At 35.0% G+C, this 20,913-nt stretch overlaps 1 protein-coding gene and 1 long non-coding RNA gene across 2 annotated transcripts; one reads left to right on the forward strand and one right to left on the reverse strand.

Annotated features, from left to right (window-relative positions):
- The first annotated feature begins 380 nt into the window (after positions 1 to 380).
- LOC125271492 lies at positions 381 to 3,105 on the forward strand. Its single transcript, XR_007185652.1, has 3 exons — positions 381 to 660; positions 744 to 865; positions 1,212 to 3,105. It is a non-coding gene; the product is annotated as an uncharacterized LOC125271492 (long non-coding RNA).
- Positions 3,106 to 3,700: 595 nt separating this feature from the next.
- On the reverse strand, positions 3,701 to 16,570 carry grk1a (G protein-coupled receptor kinase 1 a). Its single transcript, XM_048198238.1, has 7 exons — positions 15,676 to 16,570; positions 9,527 to 9,654; positions 7,871 to 8,028; positions 7,704 to 7,787; positions 7,269 to 7,393; positions 6,882 to 7,083; positions 3,701 to 4,854 (listed from the first exon to the last, which is right to left on the reverse strand). Exons 1-7 carry the CDS (start codon positions 16,375 to 16,377, stop codon positions 4,559 to 4,561), a joined length of 1,695 nt encoding a protein of 564 aa, XP_048054195.1. The 5' UTR covers positions 16,378 to 16,570; the 3' UTR covers positions 3,701 to 4,558.
- Between the last annotated feature and the right edge of the window lie 4,343 nt (positions 16,571 to 20,913).

Raw genomic sequence — 20,913 nt, forward strand, 5'->3', positions numbered from 1 at the left:
AACAGTGTAGAACAGAGGTGTTCAACCCTGCTCCTGGGGACCCACTGTCCTGGAAAGTTTATTTTCAACCTTCTTCAGCACACCGGCATGTGTAGTTTCAAGCCATCCTGAAGAGCTTGATTAGCTGCGTCAGGTGTGTTTGATTAGGGTTGGAGCTAAACTCTCCAGGACAGTGGGTCCCCAGGAGTAGGGTTGAAGACCTCTGGTGTAGAAGAAAGTGAAGAAATTACAATGGAATTGTTTAATGCATCTTTGGAAGTTTTCTTTCAGGTCCTTGTTGGAACCACTTTCCACTTTAGGTTCTTGAGATTCATTTGATAATGATGATGATCAGCTCATAAACATCATCATCTGTCTTAAAATTTGATGTTTATTATGATTCCAGGTCAGATCATGAGATAAAGTTTATATTGTCATCTATCTTTGTTTTTCAGTCTCTGAAATCATGTGATCATTTGTGCTTAAACTAGTTTCCTTTAATGAACATTGTGTGTGATTTCAGTACAGCAGATCCAAATGGAAATATTTCAGGAAGATCGTGTCATTTGTGCGTTCTCTCATGATCATTGTGAAAATACCTTACGCCCCCTGAGAAACAGTTACTGTCCGAATAGTTTTTAATAATTAGTTTATCATTGTTAGTTAATCGTGTCCTCTCAGGTAATCACAGTTTCACACGTTGATCAGATTGTTTGTCATTTCCTACATCAGATCAACAAGCTTTAAAATGTGTGTTTTTCCAGTGTAGCGAATGAAGAGCTCTTCAAACCCGTGAAACATCTGTCAGTCTGTGTGCTGCTCCACAAACCTTCTGCTTCGACTCGCTTTGACCTGCAGAACAAACACACAAACTACTGTCAGTAACGTAAGTTCTTCCAGATTTATTCCTCCATTAATAAACCATTGAACACTTACAGTTGAGCTGAACTGAATATTCACAACAACAGTTACTGTTCAGATGGAGGATTTTCAATCTTTAATCTTACATTTAACGTATTTTAAGCATTTTAACATCACACACATCTCACAAGAAAATGTAAAGCAAACTGAGGAAACTGTATTTCAACAATTACACAGAAAACAGATCTGTTTTCTGTGTAATTGTTGAAATACAGTTGAAATATATATTTTTTTATTTAAAAGAAAAATATATTTACAACAGCAAATGAATGCATGTGTTTTTTTGAACTAATGACTGGTTTGTTATTTAGTGCTGCCTGTCAAGATTTCATCAAACAATGGAACAAAACATCAGCTTCAACGGAACAACTGGAGTATATAATGACACTGAAAGGAGGATTCGTTTTCCATTATATTTACGGATCATTTCAGTCATTGAGATTCCAGTCATGATCTTAACTCTGGTGGCGTTGTGTGCTCTTATCAAATCTCAGCGCTCTGCTCCACTTTTTGTTATTCATTTGATTCTTTCAGATCTCATTCAGATCATTTGTAAGTTAATGATAACAAGCGAATGGATACGTGAAGTTGCAATCGTGTACAAATTGAAAAGTGCAAATTTGTATAGTTTGATGGTTGGTCTGTATTTCATGGCTTGTGTTGCTTTTGAACGATATCTTCTGGTTTCTCATCCAATCTGGTACAAATCTCATCATTCACTAAAAGTCTCCTGTGTTATTTCTGTGATCGTCTGGTTTGTTCCTCTGATCTTTGTAGGCCTAGCCGTCTGTTTGCAGGATTTTACCGGTCTGCCCCTATCGATCGGCTGTTTGATCCCCTACCTGATAATCATTCTGTGTTTTGTTGGTACTTGTCGCGGTCTTTCACACGCAATATCTCTTACTTCTCTAAAGCGACAATTAATTTTGGGCAGATTGTTCCTGGTGCTGCTGACTTACACATTTCTCATTCTCCCCTATGTAATCACGGGTTTTATTGAAGAGATTTTTCCCAAGTTGAAGGACAGTTTATTATTTAAAGTTTTAGATTTTCTTAGTCAACTCATTTTTCTGAACCCAATCGCTGACTGTTTGCTGTACTTGTTCATGAGGCCTGATGCTGGTGATTTAATGAAGTCTGTTTGCTGCTGTTGTAGAACTGACACACATCAGAATTCGAGACAGCCGGGACGAACACTTTTGAGACAGTAGAGCCACGTTTGCCTGCTGTGTTTCCGTGCAAAATCCTGCGTCTCATTCACAGACCGCCTGCAGTTCAGTTTAAACTGATGAAATAGAGCTGAACTGAAGAAATGAAGACAGTGTCATTCTGTGAAATACAGCTTTATTAGAGAAACTCTTGATTCAGAAAGCTCAAAATCCAATTGCACAGTTTGCTGTCCACAGAATATATACAGTAAACAGATTTTTATTAAAAGATGTATTGATGAACTCCACACACGAGCAGGTTTCAGTGTGAACACTGATTCAGCATCAGTTCTGATCACTACATCAGTGCAGACGCACACATGCACACAAACACCTTTTATTCTGACTTCATTTCTGACTGACAGATGAACAACATCAAGTAGTTTAGTGTCATATTCCTGCTTGTCAGCTAGTGTTCATAATGCATGTACATTTATCATACTCTTTTTAGCAAATAATTACTATTCACGCTATTAAAATGAAAAATGACAATTTACTTGCCTTCATGTTGATCAAAAGCTGAATAACTTTCTTTCTTCTGTGGAACATAAAAGACAATATTTTGAGATTTTTTTTGTCCATACAAAGTCGTATAACAAGAAGGCTTTAAAAACAGTAGAAACATGCATAATAAAAGTCTTTTAATCTTTTCATTTGATATGTGATCTATTCTGACTAGATATATACTGCTGTCTTTCTTTCTTTTGTATTTATTCTGTACTATAATTTCTTCTTTCTGTGTTTATTTCAAATGGAGACAGAAAATGAGAGCATTGGAGTGAAGAAGAGAGCGTTTCATTCTTACCTTACCTTAAGAGGGCAATCTGAGGGTGGGATCTGTAATATATATAATTACTTTAGAACTTATTAATTCCATGGCAATGCATCATGCAGCCACACTGTATCACTGATGTATGTATCACTTTTATTTTGTTTTGTTTTTTATTCAAAATATTCACAAATTTGTATCATGAAGTATATATTTGTGATTGTCAAATGTGGAAATTAAAGTGTTTTGTCATTTAAAACCCTTGTGCATCTGATATGAATAAAACATTTTGTCAAATTATAATCGAAAAGATTATTATTGCAGCTTCCACAGACATCAGTGTATGAAATTTGAACTGAACAAACTATGAATAGGTTTTTGTATAATAGACTACTTTATTTATGGCTCGTTTCCACCGAGCGTTACAGTACAGTACGAATCGGGACGGTACACAGCAAAATCCCCAGAGTTAAATCAGCTCTGCTCAGAGTACATATGGTCCCTCTCTAAATAATGTTAAAATACCACTGAAGCAGAGTTAAATTTAATGAGATAATTAAGCACTTTATTATGTAATGATGGCACATTAGTGATGAACACCTGCTGTTAACAAGCAGAATCACAGAAAAAATAAGAAAAAACAAGAACTACATGTGACTTAAGTCACAGCCTTATTAATTGCTTAATAGGGGTGAGCGCCGTTGGTTGCAGTTCACAACCTCACCACTAGATGCTGCTAAAATTTACACACTGCACCTTTAAATCAGTAGTGTGACTTTTTTCCCCCTCAACATTCACAGATAACGCACAGAGTCACCAGAGGTGTATTTATGGCAAAAAATTTATTTGAAATCATAATCATGACAACTATCACATTCTTCATAAGTACTTCAACAATCAGTGCAACCTATAGACATTTACAGCTTTTTACATGAATACAAATTTCAAAAAAAAAATCGAGCTACTGAGGTCTTTTCTAGGGCACTTAAAAAGCGATTCATGCACAGAAGCGTCTTTGTGTTCGTGGCAACAGTGGCAGGACTAGTTAACAGCATCTGTTTAACGTCTAATCTCTCTGTTAACCCATCGCAGTGAACGACCTCAGACAGGGTCATAAAACACAATCACAATCAATCAAGGCATTAATTAAAGCTGTTAAAACAATTCACTAAGACCAGTCAAAAACATTGAGGTTTCAAAGCATGAAATCAGTTTAATAAAAATGAGAAATGCATTGAATTATTCACTCAACCATTTCACAGCAGACTGTGTATTATATTCTGTTGCATGTAAATGATTATAAACACAAATATACACATTCTCATGATTCAGATCAGAGAACAATGTCAGTATTACTCATATATAATAGTATGTAATATTTATTTACTTTCAGGTACAGTTGTTTTTCTCATTTACTGACCTGTATGGATGTCAAAAAGACGACTGCAAAGCATTTCCCTCTATTCTTAGATATTCTGTTTAGAAGCCTAATGCGAGTCATGCTTGAACAGGAGAGTGCATGTAAACTCACTGAGCGCTGGAACTCAGTTTATGGGTCAATAAACTCAATAAAATCAATAATCACTACTGTAAATACTGAGAGCGACGCCCCTTTAACCGTTTAAATAGCTGAAGCTGAAGTAAATGTGGTTGTGATCAGTACAGTTCTGCGCCCGTGTGACTATGAGACGCTGCAGGTGGAGGATTTGGGCGGCGGCTGCTCCAGGATGGACTCCCGGCGCAGGTCGTTGGGCACCGTTCCGTTCGGACCCCACACGTTCAGCTCGCCGAAGATGCCCGTCTCGATCATCTCCTCCTGCCACGGGATGGAGATGTTTCCCGACGCAAACTCGTCGAAGAACACCTTGTCGTCGTCCTCCAGGCCGACCCCCTTTACCGTGGAGAACGCGCCCACGTCGTCCAGATCCTTGGCGTAGACGGTCTTGGAATCCGGGACGAAAGGAGGCGGCAGAATCCCTGTGGGGCGTCAATGTGGAGTTAGTGCACTCAGAAGACAGCATCTAGTATTCAGAAAGATTTGGCTCTTGTGCTCACTGCATTTATTTCATCAAAACTTGGTTATTAAAAATGATTCCTGTGATCAAAGCTGGATTTTCAGCATCATTACTCCAGTCTTCAGTGTCACATGATCCTTCAGAAATCATTCTGATATGATGATTTGATGCTCAAGAAACATTTATGATTATTATCAATGTTGAAAACAGTTTCATATTTCTGTGGAAATCGTCATACATTACCATTCAAAAGTTTTATTCAGCAAGGACGCATTTGATCAAGTGACAGTAAAGATATTTATAATGTTACAACAGATTCTATTTCAAATAAATGCTGTTCTTTTGAACTTTCTGTTCATCAAAGAATCCTTTTAATTTTATTTCATTTTATAGTTTATTCTATTTTATTCTTATTTTTATCATTTTAAACTGTATTTTATTTTATTTTTATTTTATTCTATTCCGTTTTATTTTATTTTTAATTTAATCTGATAATTTTATATGTAATTTTATTTCATTTTACATTTTTAATTTATTTTTTAAATTTTTAAATTTTATATTTTATTTTATTTTTAATTTTATTTAATTTTATTCTATTTTTATTCTGAATTTAATTTGTTTAATTTTATATTTAAATTTTGTTTAAATGTATTTTATTTATCATTTTGTTTTATTTTATTTTATTTTTAATTTAATTAGATCATTTTAAATGTACTTATATTTCAATTTACATTTGTAATTTTTTTTTATTTTATTTAATTTTATATTTATTATTTTATTTTTAATTTTATTTAATTTTATTCTATTTTTATCCTGAGTTTAATTTTAATTTTATTCTATTTTAATTTTATTTAATTTTATTCTATTTTATTCTTAATTTAAATTTGTTTAAATTTATTTCATTTTTATCTTATTTTATATTATTTTAATTTAATTTGATCATTTTATATGTAATTTCATTTTATTTGACATTTTTAATTACATTTTAATTTTATCATTTTGTTTTATTTTTTATTATTTTATTATTTTATTTTATTTTATTCTATGTTATGTTTTATTTATTTTTTAATTTATTTTAATCTTTTTTTTATGGATATACAGGTCAAACCAAAATTATTATTATTAAATTATTATTCAGATATTTTTTATATATTTTTACTAGTGTGTTCAGGACACTATAGTTAATTTATGTAAGTGAGGATAGCAAAATAAAGTAAACTGTGACATATTATACCCAAAAATTCTTCATACAGTGGACTACCAGTAAAATTGATTTGGAACCAAAAATGATTCAGACACTTTGACCTGACCAAGTGTTATCTGACATAATCTGACAGTTTAATTATGAGATCTTGTTATATTTTATTACCCTTTTTTTTAAGCTGCAGTGAATAAACTGAATTAATGAATGAAATGTTCAAGGTGTCTGAATAAAATTTGGTTTGACTGTATATAAACATCATAAAGATCATCTGTCTGTCTGTGGCAGGTTCACATCTATAACGTGGACGAGACCCAGGATTCTTTGATGAATAGAAAGTTCACTTTTTTTTTAAATTTGAAATAGAATCTTTTGCAACATTATAAATGTATTTAATGTCACTTTTGATCAGTTTAATGCATCCTTGATGAATAAAAGTATTCATTTCTTTCAAAAACACAAAACATCTTACTGACCCAAGTTTCCACAAAAATATGAACTGTTTTCAACACTGATAATAATCATAAATGTTTCTTGAGCAGCAAATCATCATATCAGAATGATTTCTGAAGGATCATGTGACACTGAAGACTGGAGTAATGATGCTGAAAATTCAGCTTTGATCACAGGAATAAATTACACTTTACTATATATTCACATAGAAAACAGCTGATTTACACTGGAATAATATTTCACTGTTTACTGTATTTTTGATCAAATAAACACAGCCTTGTTGAGCAGAAGAGACTCTTTCAGAAACATTACTGATGTCACGTTTGCGTCTGCACCTGCGTCGAGTTTCCTCCAGTTGAGCTCGCTGAAGAACGGATGACTGCGGAGCTCGTCACACGAGCCGTTCTTGAAGCCCAGCCTCTTGTCCACCTCTTTGGCCAGCAGACCCTCGCAGATGGACTTGGCGTTCTCACTGAACTTCTCTGAGTAGGTCACGGGGTCGTTCAGGATCCGCTTCTTCACCTCTTTATTCTCCACCTGAGCAGCACAAACAGTCAAGAACAACAGCGGCTGTTTACAGACTGTCACGCATTTATCAGACACTTTCACCCTTATTGACACACAGGTGGCGCTGTCTCCAAATGGCTGCAGCATCCTCACCACTGGGTAAAAAGCATCTATCAAATGTGTCGACATGATGTAAGAATGAAGCTGAGGAGCACCTTCTCTCCTCGAGTCCTGAAGGGTCCTTTAGCGGCGATGAACTCGTACAGCGTGACCCCGAGAGTGAAGTAATCCACGGAGTAATTGTACTCCTCGCCCTTCAGCAGCTCCGGGGCCATGAACCCTGAAACACACACACACACACGGCATGGACTGAAATAACTCTGGACCGAGCTGTCAGGAAGTTCATTCAGTTATCAGTCAGAGATGAGAGTGATGTAATATAATACAGGTGACGTGGTTAGTTAACGTCACGACTTCAGTTCAACAGACACATCGAGTGTGTTAGACAGCGATTACAACTTGTGCTTGTAATGCTTAAATATAAGGATAACATATTAGGACAACAATATTAGGATAATATTTGAACGTTTTGCTTGTCGATCCAACATATGAATGAAAACTGTATCTCACTGACAGTAAATAACACTGACCTGGTGTTCCAGCGTAGCCTTTGATTTTCTCCTGACCGTCTGCGAGCTCCACAGCCAGACCGAGATCCGAGATCCGGACGTTCCCTGAAAACAGACGCGGTCACACAGACATGATGTCATGTGACTGAACCATCAGATCATGAGTGTGAGTTCATCATCATGTTCACCTTCATTGTCCAGCAGGACGTTCTCTGGTTTCAGGTCTCTGTAGATGATTCTCTTCTGGTGGAGATGCTCCATGCCCTGGATGATCTGAGCGGCGTAATAACAGGCTCTGGCCTCGGAGAACCCGGGGTTATTCTCGTCCACGTTATAGATGTGATACCTGCCGCAGACAAGAACAATGATTCAATTCAATTACACATTAAATTAAATATAAAATAGCATAAAAATAAATTAAATTAAATAAAAACAAAATAAAATACAAAATAGAATTAAATGAATTAAAATTAAGTAAAATAATACAATTAAAATTAAATAAAAAATAAAATTAAATATAAAAGAACAAAATAGAATAAAATTAAAAATGTAAAATAAAATAAAATTAAATATAAAATTATCAAATTAAATTAAAAAATTAAAATAAAATATGAAATGATAAAATTAAAATAGAATATAAAATAGAATTAAATTAAACAAAAACAAATATAATAAAATGATATAATTAAATAAAATTAGAAGTAAAATAGAATATAAAATAATAAAATGGAATACAATTAAAAATAAAATAGAATATATAATAGAATTAAATTAAATAAAAAATAGAATAAAATAAACAAAATAAAAATTAAATAAAATAAAAAACAAAATAAAATATGAAATAGAATTAAATAAATTAAATAAAAATAAAATTAAATATAAAAGAACATAAAATAGAATAAAATGTAATATAAAATGATCAAATTAAATTAAAGAAATAAAATAAAATAGAATAGGATAAAATACAACAGAATAAAATTAAATTAAAAAAATACAATAAAATATGAAATGATGAAATTAATGATGAAATGATAAAATTAAAGTAGAATATAAAATATAATTAAATTAAATTAAAAAATGAAATATAATAAAAATTATATAATTAAATAAAATTGCAATTAAAATAGAATATAAAATATAATTAAATAAAATTTAAAATAAAATAGAATATATAATAGAATTAAATTAAATAAGAAAATAGAATAAAAAATTAAATTGAATTAAATTGAATTAAATAAAAAACAAAATAAAATATGAAATAGAATTAAATTAAATAATGAAATTAAAAATAAAATAAAATACAAAATAAAATTAAATAAAATAAAATTAAGTCAAATAATAAAATTAAATAAATAAAAATAAAAATAAATATAAAAAAACATAAAATAGAATAAAATAAAAAAATGTAAAATAAAAATAAAATGAAATATAAAACGATAAAATTAAATTAAAGAAATAAAATAAAATAGAATAGGATAAAATATAACAGAATAAAATTAAATAAAAAACTTAAAATAAAATATGAAATGATTAAGTTAATGATTAAATGATAAAAATTAAAATAGAATATAAAATAGATTAAATTAAATAAAAAATAAATATAATAAAAATGATATAATTAAATAAAATTACAAGAAAAATATATAAAATAGAATTAAATAAAATGGAATATATAATAGAATTAAATAAAACAATTTTTTTAAATTAAATTATATAAAATTGAAAATAAAATATAACAAAATCAAATTAAAAATTAAATCAAATATAAAATGATGAAATTAAATTAACTCTTTCGCGTCAGCATTTTTATTTTTTATTTTTTATTAAGTGTGTGTGAGTCTGACCTCAGGTCTCCTCCGTTCATGATGGTCATGACGAGACACAGCTCTGTTTTGGTCTGGAAGGCGTACGCCAGTGACACGATGAATCTACTGTGAACTCGAGCCAGGATCCGTTTCTCCACCATGGCTCCCTGAGGAACCAGAACAACACGACTGATGATCTTCAGCTCAGAACATCACACTGTCAAAGTCATGAATGAGCGGGACCAAACACACAGCGGGAGGTTCAAATCAAATAATCATATCAGTGTGGCTGATCACGTGACTCTCTCTTCAGTACTGAGACATTCTCACATTCGTGTTCACTCAACTCATCACATCACTGCATAACTATGGAGGACCAGGGGTGCCACATAAAAATAAAAAGAAGAATCAATTAATTAATTTAATAATTCAAACATAAAAATGTATATAAATGAATCACTTTTTATATGGGCAAATTAATAGACATATTTAAAGATGTTTATTTAATTCCTGTTTTTAAATGTAATTTAATAAAACAATAAAACATTAAATTTTAAAAATCTTTTTTGAATGTATAAATAAATAGACAAATTTGAAATGGGATATTTAATTCATTTTTTAAAACGTAGATCAATAAAACAATAAAAAGTTCATTAGTAAATCATTTTAAATGTGCATTTAAATCGCTTTTTTAAAAAGAATTTGGCAAATGCTTTTCTTTCTCTATTTACCAATTGCTTTTCTTTGTCGGTTTGCCAAATGCTTTTCTTTATCCATTTGTCAATCGAGTGGTAAAATGCCATTGGACAGTACACACGTGGGAGCAACCAATCAACTTTCCCCTCAATTTGAAGAGCCAATCCTCTCTCACTTGTAACACTCATTGTCATTGGACAATTAGTACGGTGACCGGGATTTAGTTTTGTCGTGGCCACAATATATTAATTCGTGGGAATGTGATAATAAGTTGTGGTCACGAGATCATTTTGTCGAGGTAACAACATCCTTATGTCGTGGCCACGAGATCATATGTTGAGGGAACGACATAATTTCTCATGGCCACGAGTTAAATGTGTAAACAACCTGCGCAACCATAGCAACCTGGAATTATCAGAAATGGACAATACCATAATAATATTTTTAATTAAGAATGAAAAATAAGGGTGGTATGTATATATATATATATATATATATATATATATATATATATATATATATATATATATATATATATATATATATAATATTCCCGTAAATGAACTCCTTGTAAAATTCCCGTGCGCCTACAGAAATAGAATAAAATCATGCTTTCATAGGTTTTTGAAAAGCATGATTTTATAATAACAAATAATAATAATAAACAAAATATTCTAAAATAGTAACACATTTTTTAAACTTAAACTCTGAATTAATTCGAATGCTGTCACAGGCACGAGGGGCTACAAGAGAAAACAGACGCTCATTTACAGAAATAGACTACAGAAATAGGCTACAGTCATAAAGTAAAGAATATTAATTAGATAAAGAAATATGGGAAATGAAGGGGAAAATAAAGCAAATAAATATACACAGTGTGCGATTTGTAGGGGGGACGGGGGGATTTCCCCTCTTCTGGTCTATGTATCCCTGCCTCTAAAAAAATATCCCCCCTGGGTGATGCTACTCCACAAACCACCAACAGAGCATATAAAATAACAAAAATAAAAATCTTTTTTTAAAACATCGCCAAATAAAACGCTGCGTTTATATGTAACTGTCTCTTTACCACCACAACAAACGGGACACTTTTCAGACGCGCATTCCGACTTCACCTCAGCGCAAGTCAAACGAGCGAGGAAAAGGTGCAGGTGACAACGAGTGAGCTTCAGTTGAACAACAGTGAACTGCGATCAGATGATGTTAGTAAAACTCAGAAAAATGAACATGACTGTCCAATCAGCCGTTATACTGTGCTTGCGGCGCGCACTCAAGAATTGCATGAGCAAATGCGCCGGCGCGCGCTGCATAATTATTTTATTATAGCTTAAATAAAGCGCAAAAGAAACTACGAGCAATGGCCGTCGGTGTTCTGTTAAGTCATGAAATTACCAAACATGCGATTAAAGCTGCCTCAAAACTGTGCATGCATGTATTTGTTGACATGGTTTTAAAGCTATTGTTATCCCATTTGTTGGCCGTAAAACGTCCTAAAAATGTACACATGTACACCAGGGAAATCTAAATTTTCTCGGGGTACCATGCCCCCGTACCCTCTAGTAAACTACATTTTCTGACCTCGGGAATTATCAAACCCTGCGTACAGCACATCTTATATTCTATCTAATGAAATCTGAGGTAAACGTGTATAAATAAATGGGACCAAACGCGATTTAATGTAAAGGGTTGTGTCTCCTTATTCTATTAATAACTACCGATTGATTTTGCATTTCTATCAGAAATTAAGAATTATTAGTGTCATTGTAGTGCTGCAAATATCTAAGCTATATCTAATACTTCAAATCTCAAAGTTAAATCAGATTTTTTTTGTAAAAATGTTTCTGTAACAGCTGCCAAAAATAGTATATAGCTCCACTGTGGTCTTTAACAAAAACAAAAAAACAAAAAAAAAAACTTTTCAAAACATCCCTTCCCTCTGTTTTTTTCACAAATCGCACCCTGAATATACAGATGTAACTAATAATATAAAAATATTAAATAAAAAATAAACGATAAGTGAATGGATTTAAAAGAATGCTGTCTGCAACATCGCGCGCAATACAATATAATATGCACTATGTTAATATAATAATTTCTTAATTCCATTCTTTTTCTTAATTAAAAATATTATTATGGTATTGTCCATTTCTGATAATTCCAGGTTGTTATGGTCACGCAGGTTGTTTACACATTTAACTCGCGGCCATGAGAAAAATATATCGTTCCCTCACCATATGATCTCGTGGCCAAGACATAAGGATATCATTACCTCGACAAAACAATCTCGTGGCCGTTCCCACGAATTAATATCTTTGGCCACGACATATTATCACGTTCCCACGACTTTATATGTTGTGGCCACGACAAAACTAAATGAACAGAACATGTCCCCTCCCGGTCACCGTACTAATTGTCCAATGACAATGAGTGTTACAAGTGAGAGAGGATTGGCTCTTCAAATTGAGGGGAAAGTTGATTGGTTGCTCCCACGTGTGTACTGTCCAATGGCATTTTACCACTCGATTGACAAATGGATAAAGAAAAGCATTTGGCAAACCGACAAAGAAAAGCAATTGGTAAATAGAGAAAGAAAAGCATTTGCCAAATTCTTTTTAAAAAAGCGATTTAAATGCGCATTTAAAATGATTTACTAATGAACTTTTTATTGTTTTATTGATCTACGTTTTAAAAAATGAATTAAATATCCCATTTCAAATGTGTCTATTTATTTATACATTCAAAAAAGATTTTTAAAATTTATTGTTTTATTAAACTACATTTAAAAACAGGAATTAAATAAACAACTTTAAATATGTCTATTAAATTGCCCATATAAAAAGTGAATCATTTATATACATTTTTATGTTTGAATTATTAAATTAATTAATTGATTCTTCTTTTTATTTTTAAGTGGCACCCCTGGTCCTCCATACATAACATACATGCAGACAGAGCTAAATATAGGCTATTTAATACGTTTAACGGATTTCCTGCAAATATATGACATCATTTTGCACATTTGTCACTTCTCTTATTTCATATTATATGCAGGTTTCTGATTCACAAACGATGATTCACAGATTCGACAGAAACACGATGAAGCTCGAGCGAATGTTTCCAAACAGCAGAATACTTTGTTTTTTAATGTTTTCATGTTTATAACTGTGACTGATAAACCAGTCAACAAAAATATGTTCTAAGAACGTTTTTCTAACGTTCCCATTAAAAGTTATTTCTGAACGTTCTGATTAACAAATAATAACATTTAAGAAACGTTAGACGAACGTCCAACTAAAACTTTTCAGAAAAACGCTCCATGAGCGATGTATAAATGATGTTTTTGTGCAAACATTTTGAGAACATTATTAAAGCCCAGATAACGTTGAATGAACGTTCCATTAACGTTACTGAGAGAACCTTTGCCAGAACGTTCTGAGTTGGACACTCAATTACGGTCAGTATCATCCTGTGCCGATCGCATCTCCAGAGTTCCTGCTGTCCAAGATTTCCACGACAAATCTGTTCCATATTTAAATGTGTTGGAGTGGCATTTCATAATGAGCTGACGGCTAAAGCTTCATCAGCTCTAATACTGCGGCCTGTTAGCAGCGCTGCTAATGCTAGCTGATGTTTACGTTCACACCTGATCAATCCTGACCAGAAACAGGATGATGCTCTGACTTCTCGTCCTTTAATCAATCAGTAAATCACTGATAAAAGCACAAACTCGCTTGGAATGATGAGACCTTTCATAAGCTGTGATCTGAAACAGGATCGTTTTGAGGAGGGAAGCGCTGGTAAAGCATATTAGCCCCAGTAAAGCCTTCACCTTCATCATGAATGTCACGTCTGAGCTGCTTAATCGCACAAAATCCATGTCCTGTTATCTAAGTGTTACCAGTACCAGTCTATCAACACATGGCCATTAACATTATCTCCTCAAACACATCATTTTGAATAAAACTAAGATTTGAGTCACAAGAAAGTGTCATTTGCGTGTATATTTTTATTATTTCATTGGAGCAGTTTTGTACTGCTGAACTTTCCAGAAATCATATTTACCCATTTCAGGCCCAAAGCACCAATAATCAATTACTAGGCCTATTTCAACCCCCATCAACTTTACAATTACTAAATTGCTTATTAATAAATGTTCTCCTTTTTTTAATTATTGTTTCCTCTACTAATTATGTGTCTGATTTTCAAATTTCCAACCTATTTTGGGTTCATTTTAAGCCAGACATATAGTCATTTTTAATCAAAAGTTTAGTTAAATCCAGCACGTTGGTCAAACATTATCCCAACTACTGAATCAAAACAATCCAATCGCTGGGTTTGTCCATATTTAACCCAACTTGGGTTGTTACCCAGCAGTTTTTAGTGTTAATTACCCATTTCAGGCCCAAAGTACCATTACTAGGCATATTTCAACCCTGTCAGCTTTAGAATTACAATACTTCGAGTAAACTGTGGTAGTATCCTGTTATATTTAGTGTTCAAAGAGGGAACGTTCGGGCAAGGTTCTCTCAACGTTCTTCTAGTAACGTTAATGGAACATTCGTTCAACGTTATCTGGTCTTTAATAATGTTCTCAAAACGATAGCACAAAAACATTATTTATACTTTTTATACGTTTATACGTTTTTCTGAAACATTTTTTAAATGTTGCTACTTGTTTCAGAACGTTCAGAGAACATTCAAAACTAACGTTCCCATAATGTTTGAACAAAAGAATGATCAAATTAATGTTCCCTTAACGTTCACACAACCAATAAATAATGTTTTAAACCATTTAACAAAAACTGGAATGTTCAGATAACATTAAACATTTTCATAACTCAACGGGAACGTTCTTGGAACATATATTTGTGACCAAGTTGTTTGGATGCCACCAATAGCACAGTTTCCTGAAAAAAAAGACCTGCATGTTTCCTCATAATTCCCCTCAACACAACGACCTGTCAGCTTTAGAATTACAATACTTTGAACAGATATCCGAGTAAATTGTGGTACTATCCTGTTATATTTAGTGTTCAAAGAGGGAACGTTCTGGCAAGGTTCTCTCAAAGTTCTTCTAGTAACGTTTATAGAACATTCGTTCAACGTTATCTGGTCTTTAATAATGTTCTCAAAACGATAGCATCATTTATACATCATTCATGGAACGTTTTACTGAAACATTTTAGTTGGATGTATATCTAACGTTTTTTAAATGTTGCAACTTGCTTCAGAACCTTCAGAGAACATTCAAAACTAACGTTCCCATAATTTTTGAAGAATGATCAAATGAATGTTCCCTTAAAGTTCACACAACCAAGAAAAAAACTGGAATGTTCAGATAACATTGAACATTTTCATAACTCAACAGGAACGTTCTTGGAACATATATTTATGACCAAGACGCTACCAATAGCACAGTCTCCTGAAAAAAAAAAGACCTGCATGTCTCCTCATAATTCCCCTCAACCCAACACAATGAGCTGCTTCCATACCTCATAGCCTTTCCTCTTCTTCAGCCTCTTCTTGTTGAGTTTCTTGCAGGCGTACAGCTTCCCCGTGCCCTTCATCTGACAGGCGGAGACCTCTCCGAATCCACCTTTTCCCAGAACACGGAAGTCCAGGAACCATTCCTCGCCTATGGGCTGCATCTCCAGCCACTTCCACTGCAAGAAGCGCTTAAAGTACATGGTCTCTAGATAGAAGGTGAAGGGAACCTCTTTGAGGAAGTTGAAGACGCTGGCCTGGATCTCCACGAACAAGTCGTCCGCCGCATCCTGGTGTCGTTCCTTCACCTTGGTGATGTCGTTCTCGGGTAAAAACGGGCAGAAGAGCTTGGCCGAGGGCTCCATGTAGCGCTGCAGGATTTTCGTGGCTTTCTGAACTCGATCCTTATCCTCGGCCGTGTCGTACGCCTCCACGTCCTTCCAGAGACGACTCGGGCCCTTGTACTCGCTGGTGGTTTCCAGGTACTCTTGAAACAGCCGTTTTCCGATGGGCTGCTCCACGCAGATGCTCTTGAACTGCAGATCCAGGGTTTCTCGCAGATCTTCGCACAACGTGATGTGGGGCAGCTTGAGCTTGTCGTGGTACTTCTTGTCTCGGTTGGCCGCCGGGTTGGCCGTGCCATCGAAACTGCCTCGGGCCGAGATGTACGCCGAGTTGGCCACCACCGTAGTCAGGCCGCCGATGTCCATGTCGAGGTACAGGAGGTGAACGTGGACCTTCGGAGTGAGAACGAGACGAGACTGGCAGCTGAAGGGTCACAGCGAGAGCATTGAAGCCGAGCGCGTGAGACTGGAGAGAGTGCGATTAGATCATGAGATCCAGATGAGGTCCAGATGTCCCAGAGGAACGGACCGTGACCGAAGGATCCAGCACGACGTCTTGCGTCTGATGGCAAAGTGAACAATAAGCCCTGCAACACACACACACACAGATCTACCTGACTCAACATCTTTCATAAGGCTTTATCCTCTAACTCCATAATACCTTCCTCAGGATAAAGCCCTTCACTGATGGAGGAGTGAGAACCATCACTCGCTCAGTGGTAAATAAACCCCTGAATCAAGAAAAATATTGCTGAATTATTACTAATAACACTTGGCCAGAAACACAGTGCCAAGAAGAAACAAGAAAAGCTGGATGAAGATGGTCAACAGTTTTCTGACACAATGACAAATCCCTGCTGCTCACTACTGACATTAAAGCCCAAAGTATACTTCACTTTTTAGGCATACGTGAGGGTCAGCGTACAGTGAGCGTGACGCAAAGAAGAGTACGTGCGTACTGTACGCGCACCGCCGGATTTAGCCCCAGGTATACTTCGTTTTTTACACGCACAGCCTTGCAAAGTTTACTTTATTTGTCTTGTACGACTTATGCGTAGTTTTGAGCCTGTGTACGCGTACAAGTCAAATGAAGTATACTTAGTAAGGATGTGCGCTTAACTGTGCACGTAAAAAACAGGGGTTTAGTAGGCCTGGTTTTAACCTGGTAGAGTTGAGTTGGTCAAGTTGGTTAGAGCTGGTAGACCATCTTAATTAACAACAACCCAGCTTGATCATTTGACCATGATGCGCTTCAGGAACCCTGTAATCCGCACAAATGCGGCGTTCCGTCACAGCGGATCAGAGAGAGTAAAGGTTCTGGAAATCATCTTTGTGCCTCACTTTTACTGTTGTTCAATGATTTTTCATGCGTGAAATCCAGCCGTTTCAATAGGAATGTGTGCAATTGGGAATTTTGTGTGAGGGTCACCAGGGGCGTCGGACTGGGGGGGTAAAGGGTACCGAGTACCCAGGGCCCGAGGCAGGGGGGGCCCCCTTAGAAGTCAGTTTTCTATACATGCATATACATACACTAACATTTGTATAGCATTTATGTACAAATAAAAAAGCTCCTGTGCAAAACTAAACTTGTAGTTAGACACTGGTTTGGTATAAAAAAAAATCATTTTCATGCTGTGCAGGGCCCCACCACCCCTCTCGAATCAATGTAAATGGTACGACCCGCAAGTCAGGTGCTTCTGCTGCGGACCTGCGGTGAATCAGTTAATGAGACAGGAGCTAGAGTTAGCCGTGATATGAACTAGGAAGACAGGGGAAGAGTCATGTCTTTCCTTAAGAAAGGAAAATCAGGGGCTCAAAAACGAAAAGAAAAGAAGATTAAAGAGAGAAAGGCAAATGAGGGCAAGCAGTTGCTCACTCAGTTTTTTGAAAAGAAAGGTGAGCTCCAAATGCATCAGAGCATTGACATTGTTTTAACATAAATATCTACTCCAGGTAGAATAGCATACATTTATGTTCGTACTCTATTTGAATAATATACCAATACTTTATAGTATCACACCCTACATGGCGAGCAAACAATATTTCTGAGTAAATAACGGAGTGAGAAGCAGACGGAGGCGGAGCTGGGAGCTCAACACACAGCCACTCCAGGCAGCTGAGCAGCTTGTCTCCTCTTCTGCTGCAGTTCTCCCCAGAGTCAGAAGTTTACATGAAAACACTGCATATTTCCCTCCATTGTCAAAATCTAACACCCGCGAAAACACAGATCGTTAGCGCCTATTTTACTGCATTGTTATGCAAATTAGCTCGCGCACGCTCTTACATTAAGTACAGGATTGTTCTCAGTTTAATGCACATCTTAATGATTGAAAATGACTTATTTTAAAACGTAATTCAAAGACTGAATGTTTAGTTTGGCGGTTAGTGTACCCTGTGATTCTATAGTCTGCATTTATTTTAAACAGACAAATAATCAGCAATTAACTTGTACTTAGCCTACACTTTAAAAAAGGTATTGTGACAATAAAGGATATTTTAGCAACCATTTAAAGCCATATATTTCAGTTTCAGACAAAAAATATATTAATCAGAGTGTGGCTTATTTTGTTTACATTTTAAAGGTGCCCTAGAATCAAAAATTGAATTTACCTTGGCATAGTTGAATAACAAGAGTTCAGTAGCCTACATGGAAAAGACACATTGAGTTTCAAACCCCATTGCTTCCTCTTTCTTATGTAAATCTCATTTGTTTAAAAGACTTCGGGAAAACACACGGATCTCAACATAACACCGACTGTTACGTAACAGTCGGGATCATTAATATGTACGCCCCCAATATTTCCATATATGCCAGCCCATGTTCGAGCGTTAGACAAGGAAAGGCAGTATTGACGTCTGGATCTGTGCACAGACAAGGTAAGCAAGCAAGAACAATAGCAAAAAATGGCAGATGGAGCAATAACAACTGACATGATCCATGATAGGATGATATTTTTAGTGATATTTGTAAATTGTCTTTCTAAATGTTTCGTTAGCATGTTGCTAATGTACTGTTAAATGTGGTTAAAGTTACCATCGTTTCTTACTGAATTCACGGAGACAAGAGCCGTCGCTATTTTCATTATTAAACACTTGCAGTCTGTATAATGCATAAACACAACTTCATTCTTTATAAATCTCTCCAACAGTGTAGCATTAGCCGTTAGCCACAAAGCATAGCCTCAAACTCAGAGAATCAAATGTAAACATCAAAATAAATACTTTACTCACATGATTCGATGTATGCACACAGCATGCATGATGAACATCTTGTAAAGATCCATTTGAGGGTTATATTAGCTGTGTGAACTTTGTAAATGTGCTGTAATATAGTGGAGAGCTCGTGTGGCAGGGAGCACGCGATTTAAAGGGGCGGTGCGCTGAAAAAATCAGTGTATAGTTAATGATGCCCCAAAATAGGCAGTTAAAAAAATTAATTTAAAAAAATCTATGGGGTATTTTGAGCTGAAACTTAACAGACACATTCAGGAGACACCTTAGACTTATATTACATCTTGTAAAAAAGCATTCTTGGGCACCTTTAAGTGTTATTATGATAAAAATGCAATACCCCTCCCATTGGTATCACTATGGTATTTGGTACGGGGGCCCAGCAAGATGGTTTGTACCCAGGGCCCAAAATTTGGTGCTACGCCCCTGAGGGTCACATTTTGTAAGTTGGTCACCCAAATTCACTGCAGTGACCAACCGAAAGTTGATTTGAAGCGACTTCAGTGTGAGCTGTGCTTCATTAATGCCAAAAATGTTCAACAAGAAACATTAAAAGGTTGACGGGATTTGGTTTTATCCAAGATGAACTGACTGGATGCTGATAAGTGTCTCTGTATGAATACAAATTATTATATTCAGTTCAAAGATTATGAAGACAAATATTTATCTTACTTCCTTTAAGGATTAAATGGACATTAAATGGAAACTAATTTTAATTTTTATCATATCAAGTTGAGTAGAAGTGATGCATAAAACATCATGAGAACATCAATGGTCGCTAATATGAGTAAAGGCAAAAGAATAATATTATTTTGAAGGGGAGAAAGTGCAATGCGCAATATGGCGGAATAATCCCCGCCTTCTAAATAAGAGCCAATCGCTGATTGGTAAAGTCATCGCATCACTGCAGCGGCCGTTAGAAGCTCCGGTTTTTATAGAAACAGTCAGATGCGCGCTTCCGCGCACTTAACTTGATCCAGCCTGAAAAATAGGTTTTTTTTTTGTCATGATTCGAGCATTTTGACACAAAATTTGAGACATTTGTCAGATTTCATAGGTGATTTTATATATGAAATTTAATCGAAAGCTTGGCGAACAGCTTTGGAGAATTTGATGTTTCCCCAAAAGCTGCAACTGAATGCGAGAGGCGTTTCTAAGATTGCTTAAAAGGACTTTGATAATCAACTTCCTGAACACGATTACTGAAAAGAGATCAAATTTAGTGTAATTTCACATGAAAACACTATTATTATTATTATTGGACTATATGAATCATATATTCATATATATTATTTTCCCTTACACTGTATCTACACCGGACGCAAGCGGCGCAGCGCGATGTGTGAAAAGACAACAGAACCGTTTTAATCAGTGATATTGTCTACACAACGATTTCCCGACAGTAAATGGATTCCCCGTTCTATTTCTGAAGCAGTCCAAGTGCTTTGCCTCAGTCGGTTTGTCACATTTAACGCAGACACTGTGTCAGAAATTTGTCAATAATCAATATCACTGATTATAATGGGTTCTATTGTCTTTTGACGCGTTGCATCACGCCGCTCGCATCTGTGTTATTTTCTCAATCGTTTAAATGAAAACATCATTAATATATTTCACAGAAACATCTGATAATGTTATTTCACTGAGAGCACAAAGAACCACACAAGCACA

Source organism: Megalobrama amblycephala, linkage group LG7 (assembly GCF_018812025.1).
Source record: "Megalobrama amblycephala isolate DHTTF-2021 linkage group LG7, ASM1881202v1, whole genome shotgun sequence".
NCBI classification, from domain to species: Eukaryota; Metazoa; Chordata; class Actinopteri; order Cypriniformes; family Xenocyprididae; genus Megalobrama; species Megalobrama amblycephala.

What these genes read in the sequence shown, in the direction of transcription:
- grk1a (XM_048198238.1), bottom strand. Translation starts at nt 16,377, where the DNA reads ATGGACATCGGCGGCCTGACTACGGTGGTGGCCAACTCGGCGTACATC. An exon ending in CGTCCTGCTGGACAATGAAG is followed by an intron (nt 7,788 to 7,870) that starts GTGAACATGATG and finishes GTCTGTTTTCAG; the next exon opens with GGAACGTCCGGATCTCGGAT. An exon ending in AGGCTACGCTGGAACACCAG is followed by an intron (nt 7,394 to 7,703) that starts GTCAGTGTTATT and finishes TGTGTGTTTCAG; the next exon opens with GGTTCATGGCCCCGGAGCTG.